The sequence below is a fragment of the Cavia porcellus genome, unplaced genomic scaffold, assembly GCF_034190915.1.
Source record: "Cavia porcellus strain 051 isolate PalLab524CR breed Dunkin Hartley unplaced genomic scaffold, mCavPor4.1 scaffold_23, whole genome shotgun sequence".
Taxonomy (NCBI): domain Eukaryota; kingdom Metazoa; phylum Chordata; class Mammalia; order Rodentia; family Caviidae; genus Cavia; species Cavia porcellus.
The window spans coordinates 37,906,028-37,927,770 of NW_026947506.1; the positions used below are offsets into that span (position 1 = coordinate 37,906,028).

At 41.3% G+C, this 21,743-nt stretch overlaps 1 protein-coding gene across 4 annotated transcripts; it reads left to right on the forward strand.

Moving 5' to 3' along the window:
• The first annotated feature begins 562 nt into the window (after positions 1 to 562).
• Positions 563 to 17,977, forward strand: Zscan25 (zinc finger and SCAN domain containing 25). Of its 4 annotated transcripts, none has more exons than XM_003470013.5 (6): positions 563 to 702; positions 2,648 to 3,056; positions 4,180 to 4,381; positions 4,968 to 5,059; positions 14,992 to 15,115; positions 16,252 to 17,977. In XM_003470013.5, the coding sequence occupies exons 2-6, from the start codon at positions 2,670 to 2,672 to the stop codon at positions 17,079 to 17,081; spliced, it is 1,635 nt and encodes a 544-aa protein (XP_003470061.1). In that variant the 5' UTR covers positions 563 to 702; positions 2,648 to 2,669; the 3' UTR covers positions 17,082 to 17,977. The 4 variants fall into 4 exon arrangements, with proteins under 4 accessions (XP_003470061.1, XP_063090253.1, XP_013008037.1 ...); XM_013152582.3 differs by having other exon boundaries at positions 639 to 833; XM_063234183.1 differs by lacking the exon at positions 16,252 to 17,977 and having other exon boundaries at positions 636 to 833; positions 14,981 to 15,115.
• The last annotated feature ends 3,766 nt before the right edge of the window (positions 17,978 to 21,743 follow it).

Genomic DNA, 21,743 nt, shown 5'->3' on the forward strand with positions numbered 1-21,743 from the left:
AACCTCTTCCTGCTTGATGAGTTAGTCGTCTCAGTTCCTGACCTGCCTCCCCTCTTGGTCAGTCTTTCTCCAGGGTTTCTCTACAGCATCTTTCACAAATCTACCCAAGCCGAGTGGTAGGCCATGTAGCTGGCTTTCTAGGTGGCTCTGGCGGAGGAGAAGTGCCTCTTTGCACTTTCTGGCCTTGCCATGTTTTCTCTAGTAAAGGCATTTTGGGTTTGCCCTTCACAACTTAACGCAGGGACTCATTCCTCTAGGAAGTCTTCGTTGATTACTACGCACATGCACAAACACTCACACGGGGCCCAAGCCCCTCTTATGTGAACCCATACTGCCCCGGACTGCTTCCATCAGCTCTCTCCCCAAAGCCTCGCACAGTGCATTATTCACAGTACGCTGTGCACAAGGCGTCTGGACAGACTTTTAGCTTCTAGAATGGCGCCTTTGTCTAATCTTCACGGAGAAAAAACGGGGAAAGGCACTGAAGTAGACAGGCACCAGCAACGAAGAGCCTCTAGGGGGACAGTCAGCCCTGGAGACAACAAGAGACCATCGAGATGCACCTCTGAGACCTCCGAGAATCCTAGAGAGGAGACGGAAGGAAACTTCTTCCTGCGCACCTGTCTGACCGCGTCCGCCACTCACTTCCTGTCCGCGGAAGACTCAGGATATCGGCGCGGTTGCTGGTCTAAAGGGTCGCGGGTACGTGGTGAGAGCCTGCCAGGCGGGCTGCGGTCGCGGCTCTTGGCTGTCTACGGGGTCGGGCTGTGGTGCGGCTGTGGGACAAGGCCCTGCGGGTGGCGACTCGGACGGCCGCGCCTCTGTAGGCTCAGGTAGGAGTGAGGTTCATCTCGCCTCGCCAGGCTTGGCCTAAGAAACTCAGGACGTCCGCGAACCCAAGATTTTAAACTGATGCGGAACTCTTAGAAAAAAGTGAAAGTAATCATTATAGAACAAGACGTAGTACAGTCATTTAAAAAATAGGCTCGCGGCACCTTCAGTCTCCGGTGCTGGAGATGAAGGATGAAGACCTCTCTTGCTTAAAAGGGAATCTGGTGAACGGAGACAGTGGTAAACATTGGCACTACAGTGCACTAAATGCACTGGTGGGATGAGCAGATGCAACAGCTAGAAAGTCATAAAAGAGAAATCTTCATGTAACAGAGAAAATGGATCCCGTAGACTGAAAATGTAAAGTCGATTTAAGTGGTGCCGTGTGTGGGTAAATACACAAACACCTAATAGAATATTTAGCAGAAGTTTGGGGCATGCCTTTTACCAGTTTTTCATTCTCTGAAACAGGATGATTTTTGGACTAAGGGTTGTCTCCTTAACCTCCATCCTCCCTGGGGGCATCCCCCTCCCCCATGGGGGTAAATGGGACTCACCTTGTGTCTACCACAAGCCCCTTCCTGAGGAATACTTGAATTTACATTGCATTGATCATTTTCGTTTTTAAATTTCTTGTGTTTTATATATCTAATCTATATCTATATATCTATATATACCTGTCTATATTTATATATTATGTATTTTTGGGAGGCAGACTTTGGCTTCATTGTCTTCCTGCTGAGCACACTATCACATTCCAAGTCATGCAAAGTAATTTCTAATCTAAGACTTTTTCCTGGAGTACTCTTGGAATGACTGGCTTACAGAATCTTCCTTTAATTTTTGGGCTAAGTATCATGTCTTCATAAAAATCTTATCAAATCCATGGGCCCACTAACAGACCAGTTGTTATGTACTTGCTCATATTTACTTTTTCTGTTGGGTACATTAGTATGAATTTCAAGAGGGCAAGCACTAGTTTCTCTACATGTTTGAGAGGGTACACACACACACACACACACCCACACCCACACAGAGAAGCGTGCTTTGCTCAATGATAAGGATATGTTCTGAGAAATGCGTTGTGTAGACACCATTGAGTGCACTTACCTAGATGGTCTAGGTTAATTAACATGGCCTTGTGATACAGTCAAGAAGTACAGTACTGTATAAGGCTGCTATTGGCAAAACAGAGTATACTGTCTTACACTGAACTGTTTTTGGGGTGGGTGGTTACTAGTAATCAAACTCAGGACCTCAGGCTTGCTATGCAGGTGCTGTGCCACTAAGCTAAATCCCTGCTCCCTACAGTGAACTTTTTAATAAGTAGAAGGAGTAATGATTAAAAGCATAGTAAATATTAAGCCAGTAGCATAGTTGTATATTATCAATTGTGATACTAGATGATAGGAATTTTTCAGTTCTGTTACAATCTTATGGGACCACTGTCATATAATGTTATGCATTATATGACTGTGTGTTTATATATGTTAAATGTATGTGTCCTTTAGTGTTGAAAGAGTGGGTACTACATGTTAACCCATTTTATACTATTTCCTGTTGTAGAGTTATCTGAATTATCTCCTCAGCTATTTGTGGGTGATAAAATTTAAGGATTTTCTGTACCTAATAGGCATTTAGTAAATACTGTTTTTAAATGACATGGACATCAGGAAATATGTTCAGCATTTTGAAAAAATACCTCATAGCAGGTTATTACTGTGTTCTCCAGCAGAATATTCATTAGTGTAGACACAGGACCAACCTTCTGTATGTTTCATGTTCTCAAAAGGCTCATTTGTTCTGTTATCTTCAGTCTTTGGGGAGGGAGTGTGAAGATGCTTAAAGAGCGTCCTGGGATGGCGGAAGATCCTCAGCATCAAATGAGTGTTCCTGTGGTGAAACTGGAAAAAGAGTTGCTGTGGGGCAGGGGCCAGGAAGATTCTAGTCCTGAGACTTTCCGTCTGAGGTTTCGACAGTTCCGTTACCAGGAAGCAGCAGGTCCCCAGGAAGCCCTCAGGGAGCTCCAAGAGCTGTGTCGTCGGTGGCTGCGGCCTGAGTTGCACACCAAGGAGCAGATCCTGGAGCTGCTAGTGCTGGAGCAGTTCCTCACCATCCTGCCCCGGGAATTCTATGCCTGGATTCGAGAACACAGCCCGGAAAGCGGCAAGGCCCTGGTGGCTATGGTGGAGGACTTGACTGACAACATGCTGGATACCAAGGCGGTGGGTGAGAAGAGGGTGTCTGGGTCTTGTGCTGATGGTGTGAGAATTAAAGAGTGAAGAGGCTTGAAGAAGCAGTGGGAATAGATGAGGTATAGAACCTCTTTTGCTCTCAAATTCTTTGAGAGCAGTGGTGTTTTAAGCAAGAGAAGCTGCTCCTAGGGAAGATGCTGGTGTGCAGGGCCTGAAATCTTTGGGCATCAGGGAGAGGCCTGTTCCTATTTCCTTCTTGAGCTTCTTGTCCACAGAAGGCTGTCGAGATTGTTTTCAGGGCCTTCTGTAGAACCAGTCCCACTTTGGGGGAGCTGCCTGTAGGAATGTGGGAATCCTACTTGGTAAATACTCTTCCTATGAGTTATCCATGGTTGTGCTGTTTCCATGTCTGGGACACTGACTTATGTGATGCTATTCTGATGACACCAGATGACTACACCACAGATGCTGTCTCGAGACTGGCTGTGTTTCCATCACTCTGTGGTGTAGTCACCTGACTGAGGGCCAGGAAAAGAGGGCAAATCCCAGGCAGTCTGTAGTCTGGCCTCCCTCCCATATTGCCATCATCCCTTGCTCCCTGTCTCCCTGTAGAATCCTGGGAGAATTTGTTTTCTACTCCCAACTCAGGAGCCTAAGAGCTGATGAGGAAGGGTCTTGGTTTTATGAGTGTGTCTCACATGGGAGGCCTCCTGGCTGTCCTTGCTTTATATAGAGTAGCTGTTCCTCACTGTCTAATTCACTGCAAAGTATGGACTTTGCATTTTTAAAATTTCAGCTTCCAAGCCGGGAAAATTTGTTTTCTAGTGATGAATGTAGAGTGCTAAAGTACTCAGCACGACAGTATTTGGACCCTGTGATGGTGTGGGAAATTTGATTAGTGTTAAGGCAAACAGAAGGAGCCTTGTCAAATGGAATGAACAGATACAGGTTGCTCAGGACCTGCAAAAGGGATTTTAACCTCTGTTTTACCTCCTCACTGATGTCCTTGAGAAAAGCTCAGCTGGCTTTTCTTTCCACTTCCCTAAAGCCAGCATGGCTCTTTTCTTAGTTTTCTCTTTAGGGTTTAGTTCAGTTCCCTTCATAGTAGTCTTCACCAAGCCTCATTCTAATTGGTGTTGGGAACTGTTCTTAGGTTCCATGCCATATGCAGGGAGAGCAGCAGGAGACAGCCATTGGCAGAGGTACTTGGGAGCCAAATGTCCACCTGGGGCCAGTGGATATCAAGCCTGAGTGGGGGATGCCCCATGAGGAAGGAGTTCAAGGCTTAGACCAGAGCACCAAGGAGCAACTGAGTCAGAACCCTGGAGATGGGACGCAGGCCTTCCAGGAGCAGGGTAAGATGCAGACAGCAAAGGTGGAAGGTTTGGAACACTACTCTCAGCCACTCTCCCACTCATTTGCTTCAGAAACTCAGTAGAGGATAAACTCTCTCCTGCATGGTGTAATTCTGAATTTTCCTCAGTTGACCTCAGTAGGACACAGATGAAATTTTCTCTACCTCTGTTCTGACTTCTGGAGGGTATGACTAGGGAATCATGTTCTCTTAACATTTCTTCACCTTTCTTGCACATCTCTTATAGAAACAACTAGAGCCATGTAGCTGACAAGTTGGAATATTTACTAAGTGAGCAAACCACATGTCTCAAATAATGTGGGATTTTCTTCTGTTAATTAATTAAAGGAGATTATCTCCAAGTATGGCCAGGGAACATGAATATCCCTGGAGAGACAAGGCTGGGATTGTTTCCCCAGCTGAGTGTAGGGCAGGGGACATCTAGATTGCTCTGGGGGTCTGTGTGGCTCCAAAGTGATTCTATCTAAAGTCTGTAGACTGAGGTTGCGTGTTGGGTGGGGATGCCTCTTGAGTGGGCAGACTGATGACTGTGTTAATCTTTTTCCTGCTTTTTGTCCTTTCCTCAGCACTGTCGATTCTTCAGGCTGGTCCCAGCCTCCCTGCTGTGGGCACCAGAGACCAAGAGATGGCAGCTGGGTTCCTTGCATCAGGATCACAGGTGAGCTGTGACTGCCATCTTGGAAGTCAGGATGTTTTGACAGAGATGTGGCTTCCCTGCATAGCAGAATGCCATCCACAGAGTTAAATAACTTTCTTGCTAGTTCTGTGTTGTACCATCTTCCAGTTGTTAATCTGCACTGAGCCTTATTCCTAGCCCAGGTCATAGAGTGATACAGTGGTATTTCTCATTATCATTGTGAAGAGGAAGACAATGAGAAAGTTTTGATAGGCATGTGTTGGCTCCAGTGATTGCCCCAGAGATGATTCCCTTTGTGGCTGCTTCTGTTGCTGCTTCTTTTGTGGTGATGTCAGTGAGAGGGAGCTGGTCAAGGGTGGGGCTTTTGGCATGCTGGACAGTGTTTTCAGGCCCTCATTTGCAAGTCTGGGAGTTGGGTCCTTGGTAGCACTTGCAAACCTGCCTCACCTGGGGGTAATGAGGATACAGATGGCCACTCCTGCCACAGTTTAAACATCTTCCACAGAGTGCTGAGTGCTACCAGGAAAGTGGGCTCCTAGAGGGGTACCTATCTGAAAGGGAATGGTCTTAAAAGAGCTTGATGAAGAAAGGCATTAATTGGTAGAAAAAAAGCAAGGTAAGGCAAAGCCATAGTTGAGCAAGGTTTGATGCCCACTCCAGTCCCCATTCCTGTTTTCTAAGAACATAGTTTGCAGGGAATGAGGAATGATGTCCAGTCTTTTCATTGTGCCGGATCTTCCTGTTGCTGGAGTGGTTCTTTATGGTGTAGTGAATAAGAAAATGAGAATGTATTTCTTCTAATATGGTTCTGTTCTTTAAGATAAGCCTTGAGGGACACAAGGCAATTCCCAGTTGCTTTGATACTTGAGGGGCAAGTGCAGGTGACTGAGCTGACATGATGCTGGGGTTGTTGGAAGCGAGCAGTGCCACAGCATCAGGGATTAGAGAAATCAATTGCTTTCTCCTAAACTGGGTATGGTGGCTGCAATTCCAGCACTCAGGAGGGAGAGGTAGGAGGAGTGCTCGAGTTCAAGACCCACCTGGGCTACCCAGTGAATTCAAGGTCAGTCTGAACTATGTAGTGGGACTTTGTCTCATAACAAACAAACAAAAAACCCCAATTGCTTTCCCTTAAATTGTGGAGAGATGAATGGTTCTGGTCCCAGACTATTCAGTGACAGATTCCTTCTGCCTTCCTTTTTTTTTTTTCCATTTTAGTTCAAAGAAAAAAAAATAAATAAAATTTCAAAACACAACAATCAGAGGACAACAATGGTACATACGTTGCACATTGCCATCCCCAAATCAGTTAGCCAGAGCACATAGCATCTGCATTCAGTTGTCTGAATGGTGTCAGCAAAAACCTTTCTTGTTAATGAACTTAGGAAATCAGTGGTATAACTATCTTAACACACACACATACACACACACACAATTTCAGCTTCTCACACTAGTGAAATAGTATGATGCTTATACATGCATGTCTGATTTATTTAACTATGAACGAATATGGATTCAAGTTGCATCCATTTACCTATAAAAGTCTTTCTGTATGGATGAGTATACTCCATTGTATAAAAATACCACCTTTTTTTATCCATTTCTCAGTCAATGGGAATTTTAGGTTGTTCCCAAGATTTGGCTATTACAAATTGTGCTGCTATAAACAAGGATGCACATATATCACTGCAGTATGATATTTTCAATTCTTCTGGGAAAATACTCAGAAGGGGAATAGCTGGGTCAAATGAAACCTCTAATCTTAGTTTTTTGAGGAATATCCACACTGATTTCCACAGTGTTTACACTCCCACCAACAATGGAGAAGGGTTCCTTTTTCTTCACAGTTCCTTCATCATTTGTTATTGGTTGATTTCTTGACAATAGCTATTCTTTCTGAGGGGAGGTGCAATCTCAGTGTTGCTTTAATTTGCATCTCGTGAATGACCAGTGATGTTGAACATTTTTTCATATATTTATTTGCTGTTTATTTATGCTTCTTCATCTGAGAAGTGTGTGTTCATCTCAAATGCCCATTTTTGGATTGAGTTTTTAAATCTGGGAGGACTGATTTTTTTTATTTTTTTGAGTTCTTTATATGTTTTTGACAGTAATTCTTTGTCTGAGAAACAACTGGGAAATATTTTCTCTCACAGAGTGGGTTGTCTCTTTATTCTGTTGGTGGTTTTTCTTGCTGTGTAAAAGCTTCTCAATAGGATGAAATCCCAAATGTTGATTCTTTGTGATCGCTTCTGTGCAGTTGGGGTTTTGTTCATAAAGTCTTTGCCTATATCAGTGTCTTTAAGAGTTCTACCTACTCTATCTTCCAGCATGTGTAATGTTTCTGTTTTAATATTAAGATTTTGGATTCATTCTGAGTTTAGATTAGTGCATGGTAAAAGATAGGGGTCCAACTTTAATCTTAAACATGTGCATAGCCAGGTTTTCCAGAACCCCTTATTAAAGAGGCTATCTTTCTTCCAGTGAATGTGTTTGGTAACTTTGTTAAAGATAAGTGGCTTAGTATGTATGGAGTTGTTTCTGCAACATCTAATTTGTTCCACTGATCTTCATGTCTGTTTTTTTTTTTTTTGCCAGTACCATGCTATTTTTTTTTTTTAAATCACATTAGCTTTATTGTGTAATTTCAAATTGGAGATGTGGGTGCCCCTGCCTTGCCTTTGTTGCCTACGATTGCTTTTGCTATTCTAGGTCTCTTTAGGTTTCAGATGAATTTTTGGATTCTTTTCTCTAATGCTATGAGATATACTATTGCAATTTTAATTGGAATTGCATTGAATCCATTTATACAGTTTTGAAAGTATGGCCATTTTCACTATATTGGTTCTTCTTACCCAAGAGCACGGGATATCTCTCTATTTTCTAATAACCTCTTCAATATCCTTTTTCAGAGTACTGTAGCTTTCAATGTAGAGGTCTTTTACATCCTTTATTAGATTGATTCCTAGGTATTTCATTATTTTGGATGCTATTGCGAAAGGTGTTGTTTCCCTGGTTTTTTTCTCAGTGAGTTACTCATGTATAGGAAGGCTGTGGATTTTTGAATGTTGACTTTGTAACAGCAACATTACTGAATTGGCTTATTAACTCTAGTAGTCTTTTGCTGGAATTTTTTGAGCTTTCTATGGAGTGTATCGTGTCATCTGCAAATAACAGTAGTTTAACTTCTTCCTTTCCTCTCTTTTTTTCTTTTATTTATTTCTCTTGTCTAATCACTCCAGCTAAAGTTTCCAGGACTGTGTTAAATAAGAGTAGAGACAGAGGACATCCTTATTTTGTTCCTAATTTTAGAGAGATAGTTCTCAGTTTTTCTCCATTTAGTATGATGTTGGCTGTTGATTTGCATGATGGCTTTTATCAGATTGATATAAAGACCATTTATTCCAATTTTTTTGTAGGATTTTAATCATGAATGGGTGCTAGACTTTGTCAAAAACTTTTTCTGCATCTATTTTTTTAAATTTTATTTAAGGAGAAAAAAAAACCCAGAAAAATGGTACAAGTTATACAGAATTTCAGAAAAAATAAACAGTAGGAAATCACTAGTTAATAGATTACATATTATCATCTTAGAAATAGTTGTTCAAGTTACAAAATTAAAGCATATAAAGTGGACAAACAGTGAGACTGCAAACAGTTCTGTTCAGTGATCCATCAAAACTCAGTAATATGGTTATCTATCTCATACACTTAAGTATACAGTTAAATATGCAGTTATATCCTTTAGATCACTTTCTTTTCCTTTCATTTGTACAATGACAATTATACATTTTGGGTTTTATTACTCCCACAGTTCTTATTACTTTTTATGAAGAGAATAAAACCAAATGTGACATAACAAAACAGAGTCAGTCAAATCAAAAGGATGGACATAATACATAATGTAAAAACAAAACACAAGGTGATCAACAATGGTTACCATAATGCCTATTGCTATCTTAAAATGAATTGCCTATATCATCAGTTATAATAAAATTGAACAAAGCAGTAAAGAACAAAACCAATAAAACCAAAACATTGGAGACATTACAGGACTTCAAAAGAAGATAATAGTCAAACCAGAATGGGCGTCATAATGAATCTTATTGTCTTCACAGTTGTTGACTATACTCTCAAACTGGGTACTATCAAGCAAAACAGAATAGAGGAAAATCAGTCCAAACAAGATGGTGAGACCAATACAGGGTTTCTAATGAAGTTAATAGGAAATCAAAGTGGGTTACTATAATATATCCTGCTATTTTTAATTTACTTTCCCTTAATTAAAAAGATAAAAATAAAAAGTAAATAAAAAAAAAGGAGATTGAGATAAAAGAGGACGTAACACCAAAACAGCACAGGTCAAAACATAACCATTTAAGCAAAATAGTGTTTCACAAGATATCCTGACATAAAAGTAGTTACCATAGTCTCTTTCCTTGAAATCTTTGAGTAAAACTTCATATACTGTATCATGAAACATATCAAGACAATGTAAAACCGTTCAAGAGAATGACAGTATTACAGGGTATTTAGAATCAACTAACAGAAAATGAACAATGATTTCTGTATAATCTCCTTGTCTATAAAAGTTTTTGTTTATATTATCACATATAATAAAATCCAATGAGATACAACATGTTAAAACCAATGGAGACACAAGAACAAAAGCTTGATGGGACTTCAAAACAAGATGATATTAAATCAGCACTACCTATTATGTCTTGTTTTCTCCAAAATAGCTGTTCCTACCATTCGACCTTCTCTGTCTCATTTCTGTTGAGCTATTTTTCTGTCATTAGTTGTCAGTTTGTCTACTTCATTTCACTTTGTGCTCCATTCATTGTGGCCTCTCTGCCACTGTTTCTGGAATCTTGGTATTTTTCTTTTTTAGAATATTGTGCAGTATTCTCTGTAGAGTTGAATTGGTGGTTGCAAATTCCCCCAGTTCCTCTTTATCCTGGAAGCACCTTGTTTTTCTATCAATTTCTAGGGACAGTTGTGCAGGATATATCAATCTTGACTGGAGGTTATTATCTTTCAAAGCTTGAATTATTTCCTTCCAAGCTCTTCGTGATTTGATGGTTTGTGCTGAGAAGTCTGCTGTAATTTTGATGGGTGTTCCCTTGTAAGTGATCTATTTCTTGTCTCTGACGGCTTTTAACATTCTGTTCTTATATTGGATTTCTGGAATTTTGATTATTATATGCCTGGGTGGTGTTCTGTTTGGGTTGTAGGTGGCTGGAGTCCTGCATGCCTCATACATCTGAGTATCTGTATCTTTTGCTAAATTAGGGAAATTCTCCTGGATTATTTCTGTGGATAGCCTTTATAGTTCATTTGTTTGTGTCCTTACTTCTTCTTTTACGTTCTTAATTCTTAAGTTATAGATCCTCTTATCATCTTCTAGCCTTGTATTATTATTTTTTTTTAAATTTTATTTAAGGAGAAAAAAAAAGCAGAGAAAGGATACAAGTTATACAGATTTACAGAAAAAAATAAACAGTAGGAAATCACTAGTTAATGGATTACATATTGTCATCTTAGAAATAGTTGTTCAAGTTACAAAATTAAAGCTTATAAAGTGGACATTCCAACAGTGATACTGCAAACAGTCCTGTTCAATGATCCAACAAAACTCAGTAATATCATTATCTATCTTATACACTTAAATATACATGCAGTTATATCGTTTAGAGCACTTTCTTTTCCTCTCTTTTGTACAATGACAATTACACATTTTGGGTTTTGTTGCTCCCACAGTTCTTATTACTTTTTTGGAAGAGAGTAGAACCAAATGTGGCATAACAGAACAGAGTCAGTCAAATCAAAAAGGTGGACATAATAGATAATGTAAAAGCATAATACAAGGTGATCAACAGTGGTTACCATAATGCCTCCTGCTATCTCTAATAGAATTGCCTATATCATCAGTTATAATAAATTTGAACAAAACAGTAAAGAACAAAACCAACAAAACCAAAACATTGGAGACATTACAGGTCTTCAAAAGTAGATAATAGTCAACCAGAATGGGTGTCATAATGAATCCCACTATCTTCACAGCTGTTGCCTAAACTTTCGAACCTGGTACTATCAAGCAAAATAGAATAGAGGGACACCAGTCAAAACAAGATGGTGAGAGCAATACAGGGCTTTAAATCAAGATAATGGAAAGTCAAAGTGGGTTACTGTAATTTATCCTGCTATTTTTTATTTTTTTTCCCTTAATTAAAAGGATAAAAATAAAAAAGTAAATAATAAAATGGAGATTGAGATAAAAGAGGGCATAACAGCAAAATAGCGCAGATCAAAACATAACCATTTAAGCAAAATAGTGTTTCACCACAATATAATCCCAACATAAAAGTAGCTACCATATTGTCTCTTTCCTTGAAATCTTTGAGTATAACTTCGTATACTGTAGCATCAAATATATCAAAACAATGTAAAACCATTTAAGAGAATGACAGTATTACAGGGTATTTAGAATCAACTAACAGAAAATGAACAATGGTTTCTGTATAATCTCCTTGTCTATAAAAGTTTTTGCTTATACTATCATACATAATAAAATCCAATAAGATACAACCTGTTTAGACCAATGGAGACAGAAGAACAAAAGCTTGATGAGATTTCAAAACAAGATGATACTAAATCAGTATTACCTATTAAGAAATCATTTTCTCCAAAATAGCTGTTCCTATCACCCAATCTTCTCTGCCTCATTTCTGTTTAGCTCTTTTTCTGTCATTAGTCGTCAGTTTGTCTTCTTCATTTTGTTTTCTGCTCCATTCATTGTGGCCTCTCTGCCACTATTTCTAGATTCTTCGTATTTTTCTTTTTTAGAATATCCTACAGTATTCTCTGTAGAGTTGAATTGGTGGTTGCGTATTCTCCTAGTTCCTCTTTATCCTGGAAGCACTTGTTTTTCCATCAATTTCCAGGGATAGTTGTGCAGGATATATCAATCTTGGCTGGAGATTATTATCTTTCAAAGCTTGAATTATTTTCCCCCACGCTCTTCGTGATTTGATGGTTTGTGCCGAGAAATCTGCTTTAATTCTGATGGGTGTTCCCTTGTAAGTGATCTGTTTCTTGTCTCAGGTGACGGCTTTTAACATTCTGTTCTTGTATTGGATTTCTGGAATTTTAATTATTATATGCCTGGGTGTTGCTCTGTTTGGGTTGTAGGTGGCTGGGGTCCTGTATGCTTCATACAACTGAGTATCTTTACCTTTTGCTAAATTAGGAAAATTCTCCTGGATTATTTCTGTGAGTAGCTTTTGTAGTTCATTTGTTTGTGTCCCTACTTCTTCTTTTATGTTCTTAATTCTTAAGTTATAGATCCTCTTATCATCTTCTAGTCTTTGTATTATTGCTGTTTGTTTCTTTGTTATTTTTAAGAAGTTTTTCATTTCATGCTCCCATATTACAAATCTGCCCTCCAGTTCAGATAATCTGTCCTTAGTTTCTTTCAAGCTGTTATGCCAGTTTTCGATAGAGTTTTGTTTCCTGGTAATCTCTTTGAACCTGCTTCACATATTCTATGCTTTCTCTATTTTCTCCATCAAACAATTCTCCCCTCTTTTTCTGTTCTTCCATTCCACCATCTGTTTTTTTCTTGGGTGGTGCTTAGCATTTCTTTAACTATTCTGCTTATGTCTAGCTTCAGGTCATTAATAACTTCATTCCTGAACTTGTCTATGAGGCTCTGGAGATAGCGCTTTATATCTATTGGTGTTGTGTCTGCTATTGCTTCTTTCTCAGAATTGGGGGCCGAGGAGCCTTTCTTGTTGCTGCCTCTTCCCGTATTCTTTATTCCTTATATATGCAAGCGTATATAGGAGGCCCAGCTTTCTTCCCTGTTGGCCACAGTCTGATTGAATTGTGCTGGCTAGGTGTTTCTGCCCACCGCAGCGCACCAGGAAGTTGCAGACCAGGCAGCCTATGCGGGGCCCGCCCCTCCAGGTCACCTTCAGGCGCTGGGATCTGGGTTGTGCTAGTCTACTGGGTCTCAGCCAGCAGCGTCACATAGGCTAGGCACTGCTCACCAATCCCGCTTGAGAGGGGGATATGTGACTGAAGTCACTGCCGCGCCCTGTTCCCGCAAGTCTGTCCGGTCCCAGAATGTCCTCTGTTGGAGTCTCCTAGACCGTGGAAGAGTCCCAGTTTCTCTCACCGCAGGTCAATGCACAGCTCCCCGCCTGTCCTGCTTTCAACTCCGTTCACCGATTCCTGTTCTCAGAGCTTTCGCTCGTCTCTCTCCCTGCCGAGCGGATGTAGACGCAGCAGTGGCAGCGGGAAACCCAAATCGTGGCTTCCAATGGTGCAGGCCCCAGCTTCTGCACTGAGGCTTTTCTGTTCCTGTTATAGCACCAGGATTGCATTCCCAGTTGGTTTCTCTCAGCCCAGTTCGTTCTTGGGTCAGCAGGGCATATCTCCACTTGCTTATGATTCCTTACTCCGCACCATTCCTGAATTCTAAGCTGGGTCTTTCAGAGAGGCTCTGTAGCTGCTGCTATCTGTCCACCATGTTCTCCCGGAAGTCCGTTTCCTTGTTATTTTTAAGAAGTTTTTAATTTCATGCTCCCACCTTACTAATCTGTCCTCCAGTTCAGATAATCTATCCTTAGTTTCTTTCAAGCTGTTATGCCAGCTTTCAATAGAGTTTTTGATTTCCTGGTAATCTCTTTGAAACTGCTTCACATATTCTATGTTTTCTCTATTTTCTCCATCAAACAATTGTCCCCTTTTTTTCTATTCTTCCATTCCACCATCTGTTTTTTCTTGGGTGGTGCTTAGCATTTGTCTAACTATTCTACTTATATCTTATCTTGCTTTACTTCGTTAAGTCCTTCACTTTTGAACTCACTATGAGGCTCCAGAGATATCACTTTATGTCTGTTGGTGCTGTGTCTGATATTGCATGTTTTCTGTCCTCATTCTCCTTTGCATTTACCTTTCCTGGATCAGTGTTCTCAGGTTTGGGGACCGAGGACCCTTTCTTGTTACCTCCTCTTCTCATATTTTTTGTTCTTTCCATACAGGCGTATATAGGAGGCCCAGTTTCTTTCTTTGTCAGTTACAGTTTGTTTGAATCACACTGGCTAGGTGTTCCTGCCCACTGCAGTGTACTAGGGAGACACAGACCTGGGCAGCCTCTGCTGGGCCCACCCCTCCAGGTCCAATTACTGAAGGCTTCACTGCTAGGGTGCACCACCAGGCACTGGGACCTGGTTTGGGCTAGCCTACTGGGTCTTAGTCCGCGGCGTCACCCAGGCCAAGCACTCCCCATCAATCCCACTTGAGAGGGCAACATGCAACTAAAGTCACTGCAGCGTCCTGTTCCAGCTAGTCTGCCTGGTCCCAGAATGTCCTGTGTTGGAGCCTCCTAGTCTATGAAGGGTCCTCATTCCTCTCACTCATCAAAGGTCGATGCAGGGCTCCCCGGCAGTCCCGCTCTCAACTCCATTCGCCGATTCCCACTCTCCGAGTTTTTGCATCTCTGTCCCTGCCATGCCGATTCAGGAAATTCAAATTGCGGTTTCCAGAGACGTGGGTTCCATCTTTGGTGCTGAGATTTTATCTGTTCCTGTTATGGCACCGGGATTGCATTTCCAGTTGGTTTCTCTCAGCTTAGTTTGTTCCTGGGTCGGCAGGGTATATCTCCCCTTGCTAAGGACTCCTCACACCACACCATTCCTGGATTCTAAGCTGACTATCTCATAGAGCCTCCATAGCTGCTGTTATCTATCCGCCATGTACTCCCGAAGTGTCTCTGCATCTATTGAAATGATCATATTATTTTGTCTTGGCTCTGGTAGTATGATGTATTACATGTACTGATCTTTCTGCCTTCTTAATCTGCTCAGCTGTCCGTTTTCTGTGTTCACTGTTACTGTTAGACTGCAACAATAAGGGATCCTTATTTATCCTCAGTATTGTTTCAGGGATTGACACCCTTTAAAGATATGGCCTTGACCTTCCCTGAAGAGGAGTGGAGACATGTGACTCCAGCTCAGATTGACTGTTTTGGGGAGTATGTGGAGCCTCAGGTCTGCGCGGTCTCTCCAGGTAAGACTGTCTCTATCTGTACTCTTCTGTTTTTGAGCTAGAAAATATGGCCTGTTTGCATGGTTGTTATTATGAAAATTCTTTGAGCTCTACATTTGTTTTGTACTTCTTTCTTGCCTTATGAAAGGTTTATAAAACGAAGCATAAATCAAAAGTGATGGTGTGTACTTCATATTTTATCAGCCAGGGAGCCTGTAATGTCAGTTTCTTTTTATGGTTCTTTTATATGATTTTGCCTGAAAGAGCTCTCTCCTCCTTTAAGCCCTTCTTGTCATTTGTTGTTTTTGTTTTCTCTTGGGTTCTTTGTTCCCTAGCACCTTTTTTCATGTTTCTTCCTCCTCTTTTCCTTACTCTCTGTGAACAACTGTACAGTTAATTTAGAGGGGAAGAAAGGGATCAGAATGAGGATAGAAAGGTCAAATTGTGGTTGTTCCGTGCAGCTAGAGATATGGGGAGAGACTGGGCTCATTCATTCAGCCAGCACTTAGCAAGAATCTCCCCAGAGTCTTCTTCCAGCTTCCAGATTCAGTGATCCCTAGTTAGGTGGCAGGATCAGTGTATGTAGGGCTGGGACACTGAATAAGGGTTGACAATTTGGAAAAACTACTGTCCTGTAACTGGGGTGGCTTTATAATCATTAGGGGAAGGCAGAACATATTGATGAATGTAAATTAGTTTGGAGCAGCATCACATATAAATAAGTGCAGAATAAATCAGAATCAGCCGAGTGTGTCAGTGCAGAAAAGTGAGGGAAGAGAATCACTAGGAAACCACTGACTTAGATTTTGAAGAGAATGAAAGTCTAAATTAGCAGAAAGTTAAGTTAAAATTTGGCAACTCTTCTGTAAAAGGACAGGGAGGTGGGAAGAAGTAAAGGAAGGTATGAATTTGGGGTCTGGGGGGTGAAAGGTGTTGAGGTTGTTAGTCTAGGGAAAAGTAGAGAGGGAACTATTATGGAACGTGTATGGAAGCAATTTTTTTTTTTTTGTACCGGGAATTGAACTCATGATCTCATGTTTGCCAGGTGAGCACTGTGCCATTGAGTTACATCCTTGGCCCTTGAAAGCAAAGTTCAAATGTGTAAATTTTCTTTGCTAGTTGTCATCGAGTCAGTCTTGATCTCTGTTCTCCTGTAGGTGTTGGGAACAAGGAAAAGGAGATAAAATCACAGCAGGAAGACCTCAAAGGGGCACTTGCTGGGCTGACCTCAGAGAGGTTTGAAGAAACGGCTGTCCAGGGTCCTGTCCTGGGACAAGCTTGTGAACAGGAGCCCAGGGGCTCTGGGAGTGGCCTGCCAGTGCTTCCTGCTTCCCAGCACAGCATCCCCCTTCCTGATGACCTCAAAACCCAAGACTCCTTCTGGAAGCCTTTTCAATGCCCTGAGTGTGGCAAAGGCTTCAGCCGGAGCTCCAATCTTGTCAGACACCAGCGAACCCATGAGGAGGAGAAGTCCTATGGCTGCGTGGAGTGTGGAAAGGGCTTCACCCTGAGGGAGTACCTCATGAAGCATCAGAGGACCCACCTGGGAAAGAGGCCCTTCGTGTGCAATGAGTGTTGGAAGACCTTTAGCCAGAGACATCACTTGGAGGTCCACCAGCGGAGCCACACTGGGGAGAAGCCCTACAAGTGCGGGGACTGCTGGAAGAGCTTTAGCCGCAGGCAGCACCTGCAGGTGCATCGGAGGACGCACACTGGTGAGAAGCCCTACACATGTGAGTGCGGCAAGAGCTTCAGCAGGAACGCCAACCTGGCCGTGCACCGGCGTACTCACACTGGTGAGAAGCCATATGGGTGCCAAGTGTGTGGGAAGCGCTTCAGCAAAGGGGAGAGGCTGGTCCGTCACCAGAGGATCCACACGGGTGAGAAGCCTTACCACTGCCTGGCCTGCGGGCGGAGCTTCAACCAGAGGTCCATCCTCAACCGGCATCAGAAGACCCAGCATCGCCAGGAGCCCCCAGTGCAGTGAGGGTGCTATGTGGGGGACAGCCCATCACAAAGGTGTCTTGCATCTTAGGGAAGTGCTGGGGGGATGTACAATGATGACTATGGAAAGGCGCTCTGGCCCACTTTCTTTCCATGTACTACCAAACACAAGAAGAGAGCAAGACCTGTTTTATCCAGGGCTTTCAGAGGGCACAGATGCCCGTGCCTTCTGTCCAAGCAGTGGACAGATTTCTTTACCATCTTAGGGAAACAGTATCCTGAGCTTCAGGTCAGGTTGGGGGGTTTTCACGGTCAGTGGGGTGTTCAGATCTACCTCTTGAACAAGTCTAGTAGTAAGGGCAGAATTTTGTCACAAGTTGGCAGCTCCAAAGCTTGTTTTTGTGAGGGTTCCATCCTTCTTGCAAGATCATTAGCTCAGACTCTCCCTTCACTACCCCACATCCTCCTGTGCTCCTGGCACTGAAAATACCATGGTGAATGAGACAGATGAGACCTTGTTGTCATGGAGCTTAGGCTGTAGTAGTGGGAACCTCAGACTTGGGGCAGTCAGTAACCCCAGATATTTCAGAGTGTGTTTATGTTGTGGTAAGTGCCCCCAGAAAAAGTCTTATGTGCTATCATTCTGCCAGTCACTCCCATGCTGGGTCTTACCTGTACACTCTGTCTTACATGGGATCATCTGTCATGCAGCTTTGTTTATTTTGCTTTATTTGTAGCCTCCTTTATTTCTGACTGTACCATTCTACCCTCATATGTAATATTTCCCCACACCATTATTCTTTGTACTATAACAACTGTCAACACATCAGCCATTAGGAAATTAATATTTTGCTATCAATCACTGAATAAACATGAGAATATTTTTAAACAAAGCTTCAATTCTGTACAAAGGTGTGATTAAAGAGCCTAAAAAATGAACTAGTATTTTTGTTTGTTTATTCTGGGACAGGGTCTCACTGTACTGTCAGGCTGACCTTGAGCTCATCACGTACCCGAGGCTGGCCTCAGACTCACAGTGATCTTTCTGCCTCAGCCACTGTAATGCTGGGATTACAGGCATGTGCCACCATGCCCGGCAATGCCTTGGGTATTAATACCCAAGATTTGGTGGCACCTTACAGTAAAAGAAAAGGCTTTACTCTATATTCTTACTTGATTTTTCCATAAGTATTTATTGAAACCTTGCCATCTACTAGGAATCTTCTGGGTGGTTGGGACACACTGGGGGACAGATCCCTGATGTTGAAGTGTACTTGGCATGTTGGTCAGTGTACTTGATCTTCAGAACCCATAAGTTCTGAAGATCGAATTGTCCTTGGTCCTGGCAGCTTCTTGTCCTGAATTGCTTTTACCATTTAGCTCTGTTGCTGAAAAACCTCTGTCCTTGGTGCATCTGGAGTCTTAAAATCCAAGACACTCATGATTCTGGACACCACTAATTAGTAGAGATGTTGAGGTGGTAGTGTTGGTTTCAAGAACATAAAAGATGTAGGTATCTAACAAATACATTTCTTTCAAAAGCAAGAAGACAGAGTGTTTCTGTGTTAAAGTTTTTATCTTTAATGTTATCTTGCCATTTAACATTCTTGCTGTTTAACATTCTTGGAACTGTACAGCTGTGTTACCTTTAGGCTGTGCCTTTGCACACTAAGTTTGCCTTTTGCTGACAGTATACCATTGAAAGATATGATTTGTCACATGATGCCTTGTAATAATCTTTTGTTGAGTTTCTATTATGCATTATAAATAAGGTAAAAGGTATGACTGATAGAACTGTATTACTCAGTACACTTTGAAACATAATTTTACCACTTACGACTCTCCAAACCCATCAGCTACAGCCACGAGCTACACCAACCAGGTTGTATTATATGAAACGTGTACACAGGGCTGCTGCTGTTACTAAGTAATGCTGAGGTCCATGTACAAAATTCACAGGATCTGGGCCTGGCCAGGCCAAGATACCACCTTCCCAGGAAATCTGTATCCCACAGCCAGGCAGAGACCATAGGAGCCACCATATCAGTGGTTTGTGTGTTTATCTGAATTAAATTGTTGATTTACTTAACCAAACAGGCCTCTGGGTTTTCAGCAAGAATCTCCTGAGAGAAACTGCAGGAGGAACTGAAACTTCCTATTTTGCTGAATGTGGCCTCTTGCATGTCTGCTCTAGAGCCAGACTTTCTGGACCATATCTGCAAAAGCCTAAATTAAAAGGGAGTTTTTCCCATTGGACTGTACTCACTTCATTTGTGATATCTGTTCAACTATCACCAAAAAATATTTTCTGTGTTCTTTAGAAACATTTTTATAATAGTAAACTTCAGATATATGTAAGTGAATCTTTATATAGTCATCATTTGGTTTTGTTACAAACTCAGCCAGTCTTTCATCTGTACTTCTCCCTCCCAAGTGTTTTGAAACAAATTTCAAATGTTATTTCCAAATATTTCAGTGTATGCCTATAAATGGCAAGAACTCTTAAAAATCATAATGGTATTATACCTAAAAAACAAGTTTAAAAATTTTAAAATATCCAAGTAATGTTTTCCAAAAACTCATATATTTTTAAGAACAATTAGATGATTGGCTTCTAAGTCTTGCAGTTTAGTTATTATCCTTTGTTTTTTCTTGAAATATATTCATTAAAAATAGATTGATCTATGGCATTTAAAAATACTCTAAATTTTGTTGTTTGTATCCCCAAAATATTATTTAACATATTTCTTTTTCCTCTGTAATAACTAAAAATGTAGACATTTAAAGGTGTGATCTGATTCATCTTTCATATTTGCCAAAAACACATCTAGATGGTGGCCTTGTCTGGTTATTTCTTTTTATATAATGTGAGGAGGAGCTGGTTCTGTGTATTTCATGAGTCCAGTAAATGATTCTTCATTTAGTAACTGGGATACTTCTGTAAGAAATTTCCTCTCATTTATAATTAGGATACTTCAGATTCAGTGTATAGAGGATAGGAAGGATAAACGCCTGATTGTCCTTTTATGTACCTGTTTTCTCAGTAATGAAGTAGTTACTTTGTTCTTACAAGGCAAAACCCTGCCCCTTTTAACGGCGTGCTTGAAATCAAACCTAAGGCCTGATATATGCTAGGGAAGCAGCCACTGAGCTATCCCAGGCCTAGGTGATTAGTTTTTAAACAATCATAGTGCATTGTGAATTTGAACATTTGACAGTTACATTTGATATAGTTCAGATTTGATGCTCAAAATATTATCTTTAGCCAGTGGAAGCCTCTTTCACTTGGCTTTTCATTCCTTCTGTCACAGCTCTAATTACCAACAGTATCTTTGCTTTTTGGGATAACAAAATGTCCCAGGCTCATCTTACATATTTCCTGTCCCCTTTGAGAATGAAAAGAAATTGTGTTAATGATGTCAGGGCAGTAGCATATACTGAAGGCCAAGAGGACGTTTGGCTGTCTTATACAAATGTGCATGTATATAGAGCCACTGCTGTAGGGCCAGGTGCCTGCAGCTCCCTCAGTGGTTGTGCCTTACATCTTAGATGTCTGGCTGCATGCGCCTTGCAGCTAGGTGGCGCAGAGAAGTTCACAGAAGTGATGGGGAAGAGCTGTCCTTTTTTAGCGTTATGACCTTTGAAGAAGAAACACTCTTGTATCTCATGGATGGTGATGGAACTAGGTAACCACCCAACATCTGTCCTCGGGAGTTGTTTCATCAAAGAATTCTGATCTTTGTAGGCTGATTATACTTAAATACTTCCAGTGCCTATTTTATCCCAGCTGAGGAACAAGTAGGGGAACCTTTGTTTCTTGAAAACTAAGCCTTTCCAATTCTCCATTCTGTAGCACTGGTTGGCTTTATCTACTCAGGTGGCGAAAATACCTGGCAACAGTGTGTTGCTCTGGAGGCTACTTATTTTAAATTCTGGCAGGATTTCTCAGCCTTGTCACTTGATATTTTGTGCCAGATAATTATGTTCAGAGGGTGATGGTGGTGACCTGGCTCTTCTGTGCACTATGGGATGTTTAACAGCATCTCTGACCTCAACATACTCGATACAAATAGCACCCTTTAGTTGTGACGATTATAGATGTTTCTAAATATTGCTGGGTATTCTCCTGTGGAGCAGAATATATCTTACCTGAGAAACAGTGCTTTCAGAATAATATTTGAAGTAAATTAGTTTAGATATTGAAAGAAGAGACTGAGTTCTAAGGACCAGGCCTACTTCCTGTGAAGTTTTAAGCTCCACCCTGGTTTCTCAAAAATGAAGTTTTGCTAGAGAACAACTGACTGAAAAGTATCACAAAAGAAAGTCCAGAATTATTGAAGCAGAATCTCAGAATTCTGTAATAAGCAATTTAAGATGATTTCCTATGCAGGCAGTTTTTGCAGGCAAGCCTCTGACAGAGTCTCAACATCACAGTGAACATTTGCTTGGGACCTTGATTAACTTTTCCTAATTTGGGAGGGGACACTCAAGTATAGGACAGCCAGCCACAGCCTTTGTTATATAATAAATGCTTCAAAGGCACATTGTAGGGTCAGGGATGTGGCTTGGTAATAGAGCGCTTGTGTAGCAGGTTGGAAGCTCTGGGTTTGAGCCCTGGCACTGGGGGAAAAAAGTAAGATACACTGTTGACAGTAAATATTCAGTGAATGGATAACAGACTTGAATTTCTATATTTTCTAGTAAT